This window comes from Onychostoma macrolepis, chromosome 12, assembly GCF_012432095.1.
Source record: "Onychostoma macrolepis isolate SWU-2019 chromosome 12, ASM1243209v1, whole genome shotgun sequence".
NCBI lineage: Eukaryota > Metazoa > Chordata > Actinopteri > Cypriniformes > Cyprinidae > Onychostoma > Onychostoma macrolepis.
The window spans coordinates 14,024,815-14,041,700 of NC_081166.1; the positions used below are offsets into that span (position 1 = coordinate 14,024,815).

Below are 16,886 nucleotides of genomic sequence, written 5' to 3' on the forward strand. Positions count from 1 at the left end.
GAAAAACTTTGTTCTCTTAGCTCTAAGAAATTTTCAAGTGCTTATTTTATTTCATTTTTTAAAAAATTGGTCAGGTTTGTAACACCAATGCTTTCGAGTAAGTTTGTTGTCTAACCAAAACATCTTAAACCAGCCTAAGATCTAGTATGGTCCTAGCTGGTTTAAGATGGCCAGCTGGTCCTCAACTGGTCTAGCTGGTCTCCCAGAACCTTAACCCCTTCTGCTACCTTGACCAAGCTTGGAGATGGGTTTAGGCTGCTAGAAAGGCTTTTATGTAGTTGCAATTCCATTCAAAACTCAGCTTCATGTTACCAGGGAAGTTTACACTTCAAAACTGATTTTATTCAAGACTGAAAGTTCAATATCTAAAAGCAATGACACTTTTTGCCGAATATCAGTGGTGCCCCCTTGTGCATGTTCTCTATGTCCATGCTAATGGCTCCTCCTGCTAGAGAGAGAGGGAGAGAGAGACACGGAGCTCAGCACAGGGGGGAGCTGTCCGAAAAAAACACACCAACAACACCCCGAATAAGAAAAACTGCCCCGGGTTGGTGTCCTTTTTCGGCTTAGACGGGTGATTTGACTTGTTTCAGACCAGAGATTTGTGTAAATGCTAAGAACAACAGGATAAGGTTCGAGGGAAGCGTATTTTTTCTTGGTAAAGTCACCTCGCCAAATGAACTCCGTCAGAGCGAGCAGCAGGAGACCCAGGCGAGTATCGAGGCCGCGCCCGGTGCAGCCGGAAAGAAACAACGCAGAAAGAGGTGAGACGGGGGCCTTTAATTCAACAACACTTCAATGTTGTGCCGTGTCGTGTACGTTGCTTTATCTGTCTGACCAGACACGGACACTCCGAAGCTGCACGGCCTGAATAAAAGGGTTTGTGTGCACAGCGTCGAGGCGTATATATAACGTTACAGGCCAGGCCGCGCTTTGTTTGGGCTTCACGAGCCAGAACCGTAAACGGCTAGCTTTTAACACACTTACCACCTTTCCGGGTTGGCTTTAAACCTAGAAACAAGGTGACAAGGTAAATTTTTATTTATCTTAGGCTATAAGCCACCTCTCATGGGTTGTAGGTGGAAGAGAGAAGTGGATTTAGGCAGGAAAATCTCCGCTGCGTAGCTGCTAGTTTCCAGTGTGGGCTGCCATTGATGCACAGCACTGTCCATCTACACCAAACACTAGTACGTTATCTGTTTATTGCTACATCGCATTAGTACCTTCAACAGCATTGTGATTGTTCGGTTTTGGTTAGATTTCAACGCAGTAGCTGTGAAGTTAACGCTGTTTACACACTGCTAAGTAGCACGCAAGCTAATGCAAGTAGCTGCGCAGTTGAGCTCAGAGCGAGTAAACGGGGTTGGATAAAGGCTCTCTTTGCTGTTTTGTCGGGGGTATGTGCGTAATGGGACATTTATCACATGAGTGGTTGTTGTTGCAGGTTTGTAGATATGCACAAGGCCCTGGGTTCTGCTGGTGGAGGTGCATCTGCGATGATCAATCAGAAACCTTTGTTTCCACGTTTAGCTTGGTTACAGACCCCCCACTGACAGGCTTTCCATTGATAAAATGTTAAAGCATTAGGTTTTCTTGCTCTTTAAGCATTTATTAGGGATTATTGAGTCATTTTAGACTAGTGGTGATCATGGCATTTTGACTGTCTTATTGTTTACATTTGATGTGGTGTGAAACGTTTGCAGTTATAGAATATTTCAAAGAGAAAATTAGTCTAAACAATGCATTGACTTGAGAGTGCACAGTATATTCATTTTCTTAAAGTTAATATCACATGGTATAACCTGTACACTTAAATACTCAAATTTACTATGTTTTTTTTGGACGTACACCATAGTAGTGCTATGGTATTACTGTCTAATGCCATAACTGCACTTTAGTCAGGGTCATGTAATAGTTGTGTATTTGCGTTAAAAATGTTTAATGTTATGCTTCAGGTTCTTAAATCTGTGTTTTAGGTGAAAGGAATAGCATCTTCTCCCTACTGCCTTGTTTTTGTACCTCTTTTAGGCAGACAGACAGAAAAAGTAAGAAGATAGCACACAGCTGATCAGATAAGGATTTAATAAGCAGGTGTTGTTTTCATATTTTGCCCTGATGTACTCTTGTTGCCTTGCTGTAAAGTTTTTGTTACCAATGGAACAGTCAGCAGTGAGTTGCCATAAAATTCGTGACAGTTCAGAGCCAAGCTTTAGCTGCTATTCTCATTATTCATTTTTGGATGTTGTCTCCAGGTACCAAATGTGCTGTAGGGAAGGACAAGACTGTAAGGCTCTCAGGTGATCAGTACACCAGGTATTGACAGGTAGGTAGGGAACTTGCACACACAAACAGAGGTGAACAGGTAGGGAACTTTAAGACATTTGTAGCTGATTGAAGAACAGCATTTGTCGCATCTTACCTGGAACAAAATGAATCTAGGTATTGCTTTATGTATCAAATATAATAGTGTTTACAATTGCAAAACAGGAGGAAGTTTAGGCTTTTAAGAGTTTTACTCCTTAAATAGCAAGGTATGAAAAAGTAAGCTGTCTTGAAGCTTGAGGTTTTCCAGAGATTGTGACGTTCTTAGTAAATAATGGGTGGAAGTGTTGTCTGTGCTGCTATGCTTTTGGAGAAGGCCAACAAAAAGTTTGCTTTTTGAGTGTTTTCATTGCGAGAATGGATCTATTTTGTTCCAGCAGGCATGGTTTGCAACGTGCACACATGGAAATCAGGAGTTTGCGGTGGAACTTGAGGGTCTGAGCCTGTGCAGGGCAGGTTGAGATATGTTTTGCTGAATGGATTGTTTTTTTTCTTTCTATGCTGTCTGTAGATGAGGACATCCCTGCAGATATGGTTGCAGAAGAATCTGGTCCAGGAGCTCAAAACAGTCCATACCAACTCCGTAGAAAGTCCCTGTTGCCTAAAAGAACCGTGTGCCCTACAAAAAACAGTATGGAGGTAAAGATTTTGCACTCTTTGAGATTCATACTATCCCTGTTTAGTTTGCACTTTTAACAGAGATTGACCTTCTGATGTCTTTTTTTTTTTTTTTTTTTTAAATCTAAAACGAGTAGTTTAAAAGTCAGTGTCTGATTTGTGATACAGGGAGCCTCCACTTCAGCCACAGAAAATTTTGGTCACAGAGCTAAACGTGCAAGAGTGTCGGGAAAATCCCAGGACTTGCCAGGTGAGTGCAGAGTGTGGTCTTGATCTTTCAATTGTGGTTACATTATGTTTTGCTTCTGATCAAAGGGCTATTAATTAATTGTGCTCTTCAAGCAATTTGGTTTAGATTTCTTCTTCTGTTGTCTTTATTTCAGCTGCCCCTGCTGAGCAGTATCTCCAAGAGAAGCTTCCAGATGAAGTCGTTCTGAAGATATTCTCCTACCTGCTGGAGCAGGATCTGTGCCAGGCTGCCTGCGTATGCAAGCGATTCAGTGAGCTTGCAAATGACCCCATTCTCTGGTGAGAATTTTTACTTGGTGATAATAGATTGATTTGCAGGAGTACATTAATCTCTTTAATTGTAGGAGCATGGAGGAGAATTGTAAGAGCAATGTCATGTGTAAGTGGGCTACTAATGATTTAATAGATCATAATGCGGGGCAAGCAGCACATTGTTGCAATGTCTATGAGAAGTTATGTTAAGATGATCTTGACCGGTAGACAGCAATAATATTGCAAAAAATATGCTAGATATCTGAAGAATGTAATGCTTCCCTTTGGAAGATGAGTTTAACACCTGACATTGATAGTATGCAAAATAGCAAAATCATCTCTTGGGGCTTTTTTAATATCAGTATTGTTTGCAGCTTCCACAAAAGAACAACATACTGTTAAAAAATACTGGGGTTAGTAAGATTTTTGGACAGACGTAACTTGGGCTCAATAAGGCTTCATTTGTTTATTCAATAACAGTAATATTGTGAAATATTACAAATTAGAATAACCATTTTGTATTTAATATAATATATTTTATTCCTGTGTTTGCAAAGTTGAACTTCAGCAGCCATTACTCCAGTTTTCAGTGTCACATGATCCTTTCAGAAATCATTTTAATATGCTGATTTGGTGCTCAAAAAACATTTATTTTTATTGATAAAAAGCAGTTGTGCTGCTTGATTTTATTGCGGAAATCGTGTTTTGTTTTTTAGGATGCTTTTATTAATGCAGAGTTCAAAAGATCAGAATGCTTTTTAAATTATAATTTTTGGTAACAATGTAAAAATCATTACTCGGTTTCTGACCAATTTAATGCATCCTTTATAAATAAAAGTGTTTTTTTTTTTTTTTACAAAAAACAACAAAAAAAACTTTTAAACAGTAGTGTGTAACTGACTAGTGGTGTATAAGCACTGATCTGAAATTATGGTAGAAATGTAGAAAGTGCTTATTTGCCACTGTAATGTTTTGTAAATGGTGGATTGGTTGAGATGTTACAGATTCAAGTTTATATTGTTACTGATTGTTTTGTCTGTTTTTGCAATTTATAGGAAGAGACTATACATGGAGGTGTTTGAGTACACACGGCCCATGATGCATCCAGAGCCGGGGAAGTTCTACCAGATCAACCCAGAAGAGTATGAGCAACCAAACCCATGGAAAGAGAGCTTTCAGCAGTTGGTAGGCTTGTGACTCTGTTGTCCTTGATAAGTCAGTTTGTAGATAATCATCTGTTTTCTCACATCAGGAAACCATAGATGATTTTTCCAGTGTGAGGCCTTTTGTAATTTGTCAGAGTAATAATGCTGTTCACTGTTCAAAAGGTCATGAAATTTACAGACATTTCCATCTTATGTTAACTTGTGAATAAGTGTTCATTAAGTCTTTGCTTTTGTTTTTCTTTTTCAACAGTATAAAGGAGCACATGTAAAGCCTGGTTTTGCAGAACACTTTTATAGTAATCCAGCCAGATACAAAGGCAGAGAGAATATGTTGGTATGGATCTTCGCCTTCAGCAGTTTCATTTCTGTGAAGAGGAGTTTTCAGCTTCCTTGTAAAAGTGTTTTTTTTCCCTGATTTGCAGTATTATGACACCATTGAGGATGCATTGGGAGGTGTGCAGGAGGCCCATTTTGATGGCCTGATATTCGTGCATTCTGGCATTTACACAGATGAATGGATCTACATTGAATCCCCCATCACAATGATTGGCGCAGGTGAACCTGATGACCCTGTTTTTGTTACCTATGTCCTTTTAGATCTTAACTTTTAACCTTACATTCCTAGACACTTACACCCCTATTTTCTTTCCATTCAGCCTCAGGGAAGGTAGCTGACAAGGTTGTCATTGAAAACACTAGAGATTCAACATTTGTGTTTATGGAGGGATCTGAAGATGCATATGTAGGCTACATGACCATCAGGGTGAGTCTAACAGCTTTTCCAGCTTTTAAAAAAAAAATCTTATTAGAGTCATTGCATTTGTAAATCATTGCATGATGTCTTTTAGATAATTCTACTTGCTCTTCTCTGTTTATTAGAGGTTGCAGCAAATCATGTTTTTGAGTGTGTAATATTTCTGTTTTACCCCCAGTTCAACCCTGATGATAAGTCAGCACAGCACCATAATGCTCACCACTGTTTGGAGATAACCGTTAACTGCAGCCCCAACATTGACCACTGCGTTATCCGCAGTACCTGCACAGGTACGTTTCATTTGCTTCCCTAGCATAATACACTACAATTCAAAAGTTTTTGAAAGATGTTTCTTGTGCGAACTATGTCTGCAGAGTCTAAAAACAACAGCAATATTGTAAAATATTATTCCAATTAAAAATACGTTTTCTATTTTAATGTTTTAAAATGTAATTTATTCCTCTAATGAGGAAGAAAATCATTTGTCAGCAATTATTACTCCAGTCTTCAGTGTCACATGATCCCTGAGAAATGTAATCTAATATGCTGATTTTATATAATCGGATAAGATTTCTTGTTCTTATCAGTGTTGAAAACAGTTGAAACAAGTCTTTTGTAGCATTATAAATGTTGTTACTGTCACTTTTGATAAGTTCAATGCATCATTGCTGAATTGAGATTAATGTCTTAAATGTACTGACTGTCAAAATCCTGTCTGTGTATCTAGTCATCATGGATGCTTACTTCATATCTAAATTATTTGTGAAGTAATTGTTTGCTCTTCAGCCTATTGCGTTTGTTTCACATGATGAATTAAAAAAATAATTTCCTTTTTATGTTCAATTCATTTGGCAGATGTTCATCTAATTTTACAGTGCGTTCAAAAGTATACATATCAGTATATGTGGGAATTAAACCCATGACCTTGGTGTTGTTAGCACCATATTTTATTAGCTGAAATACAGTAATTGTTATCGGGTGGTTCTGAGATGGCAGTTTCTCTCTACCTTTCTGTGCAGTGGGATCAGCGGTGTGTGTAAGTGGTCAGGGTGCTGGACCTACCATCAAACACTGCAACATCAGCGATTGTGAAAATGTTGGACTCTACATCACTGATCATGCACAGGTAGGAACCTTCATGGTCTATTTTGTGCATTGTTCACTGGAACTGTTCAAAATGGACATTGTTATTATTTACTTGTACTCATGTTATTTTGAGATTTTATGCTGCTGAGTTTTCGTCATGCAAATGTTTTCCATACAATAGGATCATATTGACCTTTCAAGTCAAGCACTACACAGGAAAAAACACACCAAAACCTCCTTGAAAGTGATTAATATGACTTTTTGCACTATATTTCAAGTCTTCTGAACCCATATGATACATGCTTAGACTATTCCATCGATCCTTATTTAATAGTAGGTAAAATACCAGGCTTGTTTGTTTTGCCTACTAAAAATGTTGCATTTTGAATATCTGCTTTATGTCAGTGTTGACACTGATTTTTAGTCTTAACTTGAAGATTATACAGTTGCAGACAAGACTGTGTGTGTGTGTATGTATGTATATGTGACCCTGGACCACAAAACCAGTCTTAAGTCGCTGGGGTATATTTGTAGCAATAGCCAAAAATACATTGTATGGGTCAAAATGATTGATTTTTCTTTTATGCCAAAAAATCATTTGGACATTAAGTGGAGATCATGTTCCATGAAGATATTTTGTAAATTTCCTACCGTAAATACATCAAAACTTAATTTTTGATTAGTAATATGCATTGCTAAGGACTTCATTTGGACAACTTTAAAGGAAAATTTCTCAGTATTTAGATTTTTTTGCACCCTCAAAATCCAGATTTTCAAATAGTTGAGTCTCGGCCAAATATTGTCCTATCCTAACAAACCATACATCAATAGAAAGCTTATTTATAAATCTCAATTTCCAAAAATTGACCCTTATGACTGGTTTTGTGGTACAGGGTCATATATATATTAGTGCTGGGCAACGATTAATTTTTAATCGCGATTAATCACATGATTTTTCTGCGATTAATCGCATTATGCACAAAATTCAATAATGAATTCAAAAGTAGTGTATTGTGCACTTTTTTTCATTTAAAAGTACTGCTATATGAACAAGTGCAATAACATTTGGTTTGCAAACACTTTAAAGAAATAAGGTGCTTCTTTTACAGTATTCCTTTTACATAGTAGAAGTAAAAATATTTCTTGTAAATCTCAACTTATAATATTAATGTAATCAAATTAAATATAAAACCAAAGCTATTTGCCACTGCCAGGGCATTAACGTTTTTATAGAAAATATTTTTTAGTTTGCTATAGAAAAGCAAGTTATGTTAGTCCAGAGCCATAACATTATAACAGGCACCTCCTGAGTAGAGACCTGCACTATCGCGGGACCTAATGCAACAGAGTGCGGCGTGGAACAACACTTGATGGGGGTGGGGGTAGAGACTCGTGTGCGGTATGCGGGAGAATAAGGGTGTACTCGCACTTGGCAATCTTAACTGTGCCCGAGCATGTTTGACCCCCAAAGCCTGGTTCGTTTGACTAGTGTGATCGCTCCGTGCCAGCCGTCCCTGGCTCGGTTACAAGAGGTGGGCCAGAGCTCGGTTCAGTTGGGCTTGGGTGCAGTACACACGTAGTGTTGGAGCACTGAACTTCTGATACGTGCAGCATGATTGCGTGAACATTTCTGAGTGGCAAAAGTGATAGATCTGTAAAGCAATATATTGTGAGAGGGCTGTGTGTTACCGCGTCCAAAATGACTCAAAATAATAAACCACAAAGTTAACAAACCGATGCACTCCAATGTGCTGAGCGAGAGCGCTTCTCTGCTGTCTTCACGTGCCATCAGAAACTTCCCATTTACCATTTATGAAGTCGTGATTACAAGCACATTGCATTCTTTTCTGTTAAAAATAACAGTGAACAGTGGTTTGTGAATGCTGATGCTTGGCCTAAATAATTTTATCGGGAGCGTTCATGCGAGTGCTGCTGCAGTCTTAGGCCCACCCCAAATGCTCTCATTGGTTGAGATGGGTGATGACACCCATCCCAAGCCAATACTGATCAACATCCCACCCCTCATGTGACCCATGGTTTGTCTGTATGTGTATTCAGAGCCAGTGAGCAATGGACTTTCATAATAATAAAAAAACTGCGTTAATGCGCAATATAAAATAATTGTTGGCGTTAAACAAATAATGCGTTAACGCGATAATGCGTTAACTTGCCCTGCCCTTTTATATATATATGACGTTTTTTTAAGATACAAGATTAAAAAAAAAATCTTTAAATATTTACCTGTAAGCTGTTGTGTTACAGGGTATTTATGAAGATAACGAAATCTCAAACAATGCGCTTGCGGGTATCTGGGTAAAAAATCATGGCAATCCTATCATCAGACGTAATCACATCCACCATGGCAGAGATGTAGGAGTGTTTACCTTTGACCATGGCATGGTAATTACACCTAATATTTCTTCAGTCAGAGACTCTATCTGTTCTAGCCAGTGAGCTGATTTCTGTTTCTTTGTCTCCCTCTGCAGGGCTACTTTGAGAGCTGTAATATCCATAGGAACAGGATTGCAGGATTTGAGGTGAAAGCATACGCAAACCCAACCGTAGTACGTTGTGAGATCCATCACGGCCAAACGGGGGGCATCTACGTACATGAGAAAGGCCGAGGCCAGTTCATAGAAAACAAAATCTATGCTAATAACTTTGCTGGTGTGTGGATCACCTCTAACAGTGACCCAACTATAAGGTCAGTCTCCATTGTCCTCCCTGTGTTGCCTATGAAAATTAAGTTTGCAGTGTCATATTAGTATAAATCAATATTGTTATTTTTAGACTTGGAAATAATTATTCATTTTGGATATCGATTAGCTTTTGCTCAGCTCACTTAACACTCAGCACACTGGGAATTGATTGTTCCATCTTGTTGATTATCTATAAAGTGAACTGTCTGCTCTTAATCTAGGGGAAATGCCATCTTCAATGGAAACCAAGGAGGCGTTTACATATTTGGTGATGGGAGGGGCCTCATTGAGGGAAATGATATTTATGGAAATGCCCTGGCTGGCATTCAGATCAGAACAAACAGCTGTCCTATAGTAAGGCACAACAAGATCCATGACGGGCAGCATGGAGGAATCTATGTGGTGAGCATAAACATGAACTAATTGTAATACATTCCAGGCTGCTGACAGAACAAAAAAGTATGCACTGATCATAGAGTAACTCTCCCTGTTGTGTCTTTCTGTTTGTAGCATGAAAAGGGCCAGGGTGTTATAGAGGAAAATGAGGTGTACAGCAACACTCTGGCTGGAGTGTGGGTGACCACAGGAAGCACACCAGTACTCAGGAGGAACAGGATACACAGCGGAAAACAGGTTTGGAACTTCAAAATTTACTTCGATATGATGTAGCCTTCATTCTTCCCTCCTAATATTGTTATATCTCTGAAAAGGTTGGAGTGTATTTTTATGACAACGGACATGGAGTACTGGAAGATAATGATATCTACAATCACATGTACTCTGGAGTCCAGATCAGGTAGGACATAATTGAATTTCTGCTCCTTCAGGAAGTATCAGGAGTACAAATTGATTTTCAAGAGTCTTGGTAGTAAAAAGTGTACTGCATTTTTATGTTGGATTCATTTTTTGGATGCAATGTACAAGATTGATGTTTTTCCTTTTGTTTTTTAAACAAAGAACTGGAAGCAATCCAAAAATCAGAAGAAACAAAATTTGGGGTGGACAAAATGGCGGTATCCTTGTTTACAATTCTGGTAAGTTCTTTATCCACTTTGTCTCTGTCTTTTCAATCCTTATGAAGCTTGAGTATGGTTTTCTTTTTTTTTCATAAACCGATAGATCCCAGCTGTTATATAGGTCTGCCTAGTTTCTGTTTCTTTTTTCTTGTGTTTGTGTTTAACATCATTTGGTGGTCTATTCTTAGGGCTGGGTTTCATCGAGGACAATGAGATCTTTGATAATGCCATGGCGGGGGTGTGGATTAAGACGGACAGCAACCCCACGCTGCGCAGGAATAAAATCCATGATGGACGGGATGGGGGTATTTGCATATTCAACGGCGGGAGGGGTAAGAACGGATTGGAAGATTTCTTGCTGCTCATAGACACAGTGCTGGAAATGCAACGCCAGTTGAGGGTGACTTAAAGTAGAAAAATATAATCAGAAACGGATCAAGGGTTGTCTTAAGCTAAATCAGTGATTAATCTCCCAATTAAAACCCTTGTGGATAAAACTAAGGTTTATCTGTGTCAAAAAGCAGGCCAGGTAATATGATGGATGTACCATGTCTAATCTTTATGATAGAAACTAATAGCAGTGTCTTTTATATGCATGTTCAGGGTTGTTAGAAGAGAACGATATCTTCAGGAATGCACAGGCTGGTGTTCTCATCAGCACAAACAGCCACCCGGTGCTGCGGAAGAACCGGATATTTGATGGCTTTGCTGCAGGTCAGTAAAAGGTTTAGGTCAGAAGTGCATACATGCTATCACTGTGGTGGTCTTAAAGGAGGAATAGTTAACTGAATAGAGAATTAACTCGCTGTCAGGCCATCCAAGATGTAGATAAGTTTGTTTCTTAATCGGAACAGATTTCAGAGCAATTTAGCATTCTGATGCATTGGTGAGAAAGTAATGTAAAGCTAAATTTTTCAAAATCTGTTCCGATGAAGAAACAAATTTATCTACATTTTGGATGGAGTCGATTTTCAGCAAATTGTCTTTTTTTTTTTTTTTGGTCAACAATTACTATACTATATAATGATTCTTTTGTCTTCTTAAATCATAAAATGATAAAAAATATATGTGTCATCATGATTGTGTAGTCTGTGGTATTTTTCTATTTAATCGTCCAAATAACACTTTCACCCCCACTTCAGGCATTGAAATCACAAACCATGCCACAGCGACTCTGGAAGGCAATCAGATATTCAACAACAGATTTGGAGGCTTATTTCTAGCCTCTGGTGTCAACGTTACAATGAAAGGTAAACATTATCATTGAAACTCGTAGCCGACTGTCTGACTTTACCTCAATATTATATATTTGTTAATGTAAATGTTTTTCATAACTTTGTAGATAACAAAATCATGAACAATCAGGATGCTATAGAAAAGGCGGTGAGCAGAGGTCAGTGCCTGTACAAGATTTCCAGTTACACCAGCTACCCCATGCACGATTTCTACAGGTAATCAGAAGGCAGGCAACTTGAAGCCGTCTGCTTTGAAAACCAGCAGAATTGGTTGTAGTATTTCACCATCTTCTGTTCTCTTGTATTAGGTGTCACACCTGTAACACAACAGACCGGAATGCCATTTGTGTGAATTGTATTAAGAAGTGCCACCAAGGGCATGATGTGGAGTTTATACGGCATGATAGGTCAGTGCAAAACCTTCTTGTATACAGTGCAACATGCATACATCAGTGTTCAAAAGTTTGGGCTCACCAAGGCTGTATAAGTTTGACCAGAAATACAGTAAAAACATTAACATTGTGGAATATTATTACAATATAGAATAATCATTTTCTTAATGTATTTTATAATGGCAAAGTTGAATTTTCAGCTTCCATTACCTCACACATCAGTGTCACATAGCCCTAAAGAAATCATTCTGATATGCTAATTTGGTGTTTAAGAATTTGTATTTTTTATTTTAATCAATGTTGAAAACTATGGAAACCCATTTCCGCCACAGGATAAAAAAGTTAACTGTGACTTTTCACCACTCTTTTTTTTCTGAGTTTACATCACAATTCAGACTTTTTTTCCTCTGAATTCTGAGTTTACATCGTGCAAGTCTGTTTTTTGTTTCTACCACGGACGTAAAAATAAAAGAAGTTGTGAGAAGAAAAGACCAAATTGTGAGGAAAAAGTCAGTTACCATTATACAGTAATGTATTTAATTTGATTGAAAACCAGTTTTTAGCAGAAACAAGCTTCCATAGAAAACGGTTGTGCTGCTTAATTTTTTTTTTTTTTTACATTTAAAACCGTGATAAATTATAGAAAGTTATAAAAACAGCATTTATTTAAAATAGAAATTCACTTTTTTTTTTTTTTCTAAATGTCTTTACTGTAATTCTTTTCTGTAGGATTTAGTGGATGCATAGATTAATCTGCTCTAATCCCTTTTCTAATCTGTCCTATACAGGTTTTTTTGTGACTGTGGCGCGGGTACATTGTCCAATCCTTGCACATTGGCTGGAGAGCCAACCCATGATACGGACACTCTGTATGACTCTGCACCTCCCATAGAATCCAACACATTACAGCACAACTGAGATCCAGCTCAACCTCCATCACAGCACCCTGGCCTTTATCGTACCTGCCTACAAATCCAGAGCGCCTGCCATTTCTGGGCCAGAGAGACCTGGTGTGCGGAGTGTGTGTGGAAAACTAAAACTGTCAGACTTTGAATTAATCATTTTAAGAGAAACTATACTTGGAAAGGTGAAATGCAGAACTCCAAAGCCGCGCAAAGCTGCCTCAGTACTGGGTGCAGACTCTCTTGTATATTGCTAACTGAGAAGATGTTTTGATGCAAAGAGTTCTCTTCACTTCTGGTTGGGAGTGTGATGGATGATTTGGAAGAGTGAAATATTGTGAAGCAATATGTTGACTCAGGATTCTGGAGATTATGGAGGTGGGTGCCACAGTGGTGTTGAGTTTGGGAGGGGAGTAGACTTTCTTGGGTCCTTCCAATCGCAAAGTCCGACGCTGTGCGCCCTGCCCTGTGCAACTTCAGTGCTATGTGGAGATTCAAGACGAGTTCTGCTGCAGTTTTTGTACAGATCTGACCGTGACCCGAGCCACTAGGAGCTACAGATTGCGGTTTCTCGGATTAGAGGCAGAGCCATTCTATTATGGCTTCCGGCGACTGTTTTTTGACAGCAGATGTGCTGAGATATATGTATGATATAAAAAAATTAACAAAACAAAACAAAAAAAAAAACAATGTGATTAGCACTTGCTTTTTTTAATATGTTAATATGTGTTTCTGATCTACAAATATGATTTTAATGCTTTCTCATGTAGTTTTGTATTTTCAGGCAAAAAAAAAAAATCTTACTGTATTTGAATGTCTTTTATTTTATTATATATTATTATTATTGTTATTAATATTTTTGTTAGCACACATTAGGCTTGCTGTAATCATACTCCTGTCTCAGCATATAAGTTCTTTCTGTGAAAGAGGAATAACAAAGAAAAGATCGGAAAACGAACACTAAATTGTCCTCCAGCATTTTTTTTATGAGGTGACTTAAGTTAACTTCTTTTTATGTGAGCAATTGAAGTGTGGAATTCACGGTTGTGCAGGTTCAGAAATGTTTGCATCACCTTTGTTGCTGCCATAATTAGAAAAAGGATTATTTTTGCCTGTTGTATTTATCTTTCTCATTTTTAAGTTCCCTTTCTAAATATTTGGATCTTTAATCTCCAAGCGGTTTGAAGTGATAAACAAGGGCCCAAAGAATTCTGAAACGTGTTTGACCGTTAATCTTATACAGAATGTAAAGAAAAGAGTTCTATTAAAAACAATCCCAGAGCATTTTCATGCAGTTAATTTTTTGTCCATGTGGTCATAGCATCCTGAAAATGCCTCTTGACTTTTCAAAACATTTTTATTGCATTCTTTTGGGCCCATGGCCTGACTTGTGCCTGTTTTAAGTATGACAGTGATTTTGAAAAGCCTTGCTGGAGTTGGTTATATCGGAGGCCTCTGGCCTCTTTGAAGCTGAGACAAGTATCTCTACAGCCCCATCGTCTTTTTGCCCCTCAAACTCCATCTATGTGTAATGTGGTGACTGTGGCTTCTCATGCAGCCTGAATTTTATGCATGTGTACCATAACATCTAGACTTAATATATTGTGAAGTCTTCAATAACCATTATGTAGATGCTAGTATGAATTTAAAAAGGGTTTAATTTCCTAGAAAAGAACAGAAACTGGTCATTTTTAAGAAAATAAACTTTATTAGATCAACACTGCTTGTGCTTGATTTTGTTGATTCCTAACAGTACGTTTTGACATGTAAAGAGGAAGTTTGCTGTTTTAATCACATGCTTTATGGGTTGCACTACTTTCTGATAAAACTGTAGCCTGAAAACCCCTAACAGCTGCCACTACAGTTCAACAGAAAAGTATACTGCCTTCAAGAGCTTGTTAAACATGACTCGATTACAGTTATTATAAGACAAAACCACCCTGATTGCAGGTGTCGCCTTCCTGTAATACTCTAATGCAGATACTCCACTTGTGCAAATAAAGTAAGCAAGCGCTGTAGGAGACTTTTACAGCGGTGTCCTTTATCTAGTCTGATAACAATAAGTCGTTATTGACTGAATTCATAAACCTTTAGCTCTCCCAATTTCTGGGTAAATATGCGCCACCTATAGGCAAACAATCTGAACAAGCCTGTCAGAGTCAGACATCTGCTTGATTTTCAGATATTTTGTTTTAAATGAGCTAATACATCACCCATAACTCTTCGAAGGCTGTTTGTGGCCTAAATCTATTAGATCGATTTGTTTTTAGATTATAGGCTTGCTTTTGAGATTGTACTCATCAAAAAACCTATTACATGCAAGGATACAGTTTTGAGAGAGTACTTGTAGAGTATTCCACACTTTTGTTTGGGTCATTGTAATCTAAAGGTTTGTGTTAATAACAAATTAACTGCTTTCGTCTAATACTATCACATGCACACACACAAAAAATGCTTGCATTAATCAGAGAAACTGAAATGAATGAAAAGCATTTCAGAAACATGAAGGTAGTTAAGACTTTTAAGGCCAAATAAATGGAAGTGTGTAGTGTTTACACATACTTACATACAGTTACCTTGAACTGCTTATCTAGGGAAATGAGTGGAATTGGATTGTATATTAAACTGGATGGCCTTTTTTTAAGACAGAAAAAAACTTTGCACCTAATGATGACCCACATCTACATTTAGGACAATACAGGACAAAAAGCATTCCTCAAAAGCCTTACTTTTATAATTGTAATGTGGAAAACACAATTAAGGGGGATAAATTTGCACACAAACAAATCCATCAATAATATTGCTTTCTCCAGTGAAAAAGTAAACTCGTTTGAATCAGATGAGAAATATGCACAGATCAAGCACATCTTAAAAGCAAAAACAGACAAAACAGCTTTAATTAAATATGGAGAAAGCGTTATTAAAGCTTAACGATGGATTTGTTGCTTATAAATATGCAGCTTCACAAAGCATTAATTGATTGACTGGAATCGTGTGCATTACTTGTGGATTAGTGTGATGTTTTTATCAGCTGTTTGAACTCTGACGGCACCCATTCACTGCAGAGGGTCCGCTGGTGAGCAAGTCATGTACTAATTACTCCAGTCCAAACATTTCTCCAAACGAGGGGGGAGTAAATTTTCAGCATATTTTCATTTTTTGCTTTATTTTTTAACATTTGATAATTTCAATGGAAAATTCATGTTTTCATGTCTGCAGTCAATAGCCCAGTGTGTGGTTTCTCTAAAAGAAAAAACAATCATAAATACTTCAAACTATACAAAACTGTCTTGGTCATGTTTTATAGCAAAATGAACACTAAGTTTTGCACGAACCTGTGAGATTTATGTTGTGTCTTTGTGAGACCCTTGAGAATGAAGCCGCCATACTGTATCTCTAAATTCAACTTTGTGCTCTGCTGAAGACGCTGACAGACCTTCCACCAGCCCACCTCAATGCTATAAATCAATCATGTGATTGGAATGAAACATGCATGGACTGGTTGCATAAACAGCTCCTATAAAAAGGCTACAGTTCATACACTTTTACCTCTTTCTAATAGTTTAATTAAATAATGCAGGCTTGTTGACCTTACAATTAACCCATTTAGATTGAAGGATATTTATTCTTTGCTGCTGCAAAACTGCTAGATGTAATTTTACCAAAACTTAGCCATGTTTTATTTGGTATTAAAAACTGTTTGCCTGTCAGAAGCAATCATAATGTACAACGCACATTAGAAACAACCATTATTATGATTATTACTTATGCCTGCATTTAGAATAGAAATAAAGCATGAAAGGATTAAATATGTAATAGTATATAAAAAGTACAATAATACGGTCTTGCTCCTGACTTTCCAGCGAGTTTAAAATCTCATTGGAGCACAATACTTATGTAAGTTGGTAAGTTTTAAGTACCTCTACTTCACATCGCGAAGTAGCTTGTGATTGGACGACGAGCCTCCAGGACTCCCCCGCTAATGACGCCACAGCATCTGACCTCGTTTCCAGCGTAAGCTGGTTGGTGGTCAAACACGTCTAAGTTGGTAAAGCCATTAAATATGAAGCAAATTCTCAATGAGAATATGACGTCAAAATGTCTGAATCGACACCGACCGGTTTAGGCTCTCCTCTAAGCGAAACCGTTTGAAATACCACCGAGTTTTTCCGTCACAAACCTCTCACGAACGAAT

The 16,886-nt window shown here is 37.9% G+C and overlaps 1 protein-coding gene and 1 long non-coding RNA gene across 5 annotated transcripts; one reads left to right on the top strand and one right to left on the bottom strand.

Annotated features, from left to right (window-relative positions):
• Nucleotides 1–445: 445 nt before the first annotated feature.
• fbxo11b (F-box protein 11b) lies at nt 446–14,409 on the top strand. Of its 4 annotated transcripts, XM_058794113.1 has the most exons (23): nt 446–764; nt 2,253–2,323; nt 2,834–2,961; nt 3,109–3,190; nt 3,324–3,468; nt 4,497–4,626; nt 4,858–4,941; nt 5,030–5,162; nt 5,264–5,370; nt 5,540–5,651; nt 6,381–6,487; nt 8,710–8,847; nt 8,934–9,151; nt 9,368–9,548; nt 9,657–9,779; nt 9,857–9,942; nt 10,104–10,180; nt 10,351–10,494; nt 10,766–10,876; nt 11,305–11,412; nt 11,505–11,613; nt 11,706–11,804; nt 12,578–14,409. In XM_058794113.1, exons 3-23 carry the CDS (start codon nt 2,854–2,856, stop codon nt 12,705–12,707), a joined length of 2,532 nt encoding a protein of 843 aa, XP_058650096.1. In that variant the 5' UTR covers nt 446–764; nt 2,253–2,323; nt 2,834–2,853; the 3' UTR covers nt 12,708–14,409. The 4 variants fall into 4 exon arrangements, with proteins under 4 accessions (XP_058650096.1, XP_058650095.1, XP_058650097.1 ...); XM_058794112.1 differs by lacking the exon at nt 2,253–2,323; XM_058794114.1 differs by lacking the exons at nt 446–764; nt 2,253–2,323 and adding an exon at nt 853–1,030.
• Nucleotides 14,410–15,447: 1,038 nt separating this feature from the next.
• LOC131550772 (uncharacterized) lies at nt 15,448–16,846 on the bottom strand. Its single transcript, XR_009273626.1, has 3 exons — nt 16,612–16,846; nt 16,027–16,149; nt 15,448–15,934 (listed from the first exon to the last, which is right to left on the bottom strand). It is a non-coding gene; the product is annotated as an uncharacterized LOC131550772 (long non-coding RNA).
• Between the last annotated feature and the right edge of the window lie 40 nt (nt 16,847–16,886).

Bases quoted from the DNA above. Each gene is read 5' to 3' on its own strand.
- fbxo11b (XM_058794112.1), top strand. From the start codon at position 677: ATGAACTCCGTCAGAGCGAGCAGCAGGAGACCCAGGCGAGTATCGAGG. The intron at 765-2,833 runs GTGAGACGGGGG...TGCTGTCTGTAG, and splicing joins AAGAAACAACGCAGAAAGAG to ATGAGGACATCCCTGCAGAT. The intron at 11,805-12,577 runs GTCAGTGCAAAA...TGTCCTATACAG, and splicing joins GAGTTTATACGGCATGATAG to GTTTTTTTGTGACTGTGGCG.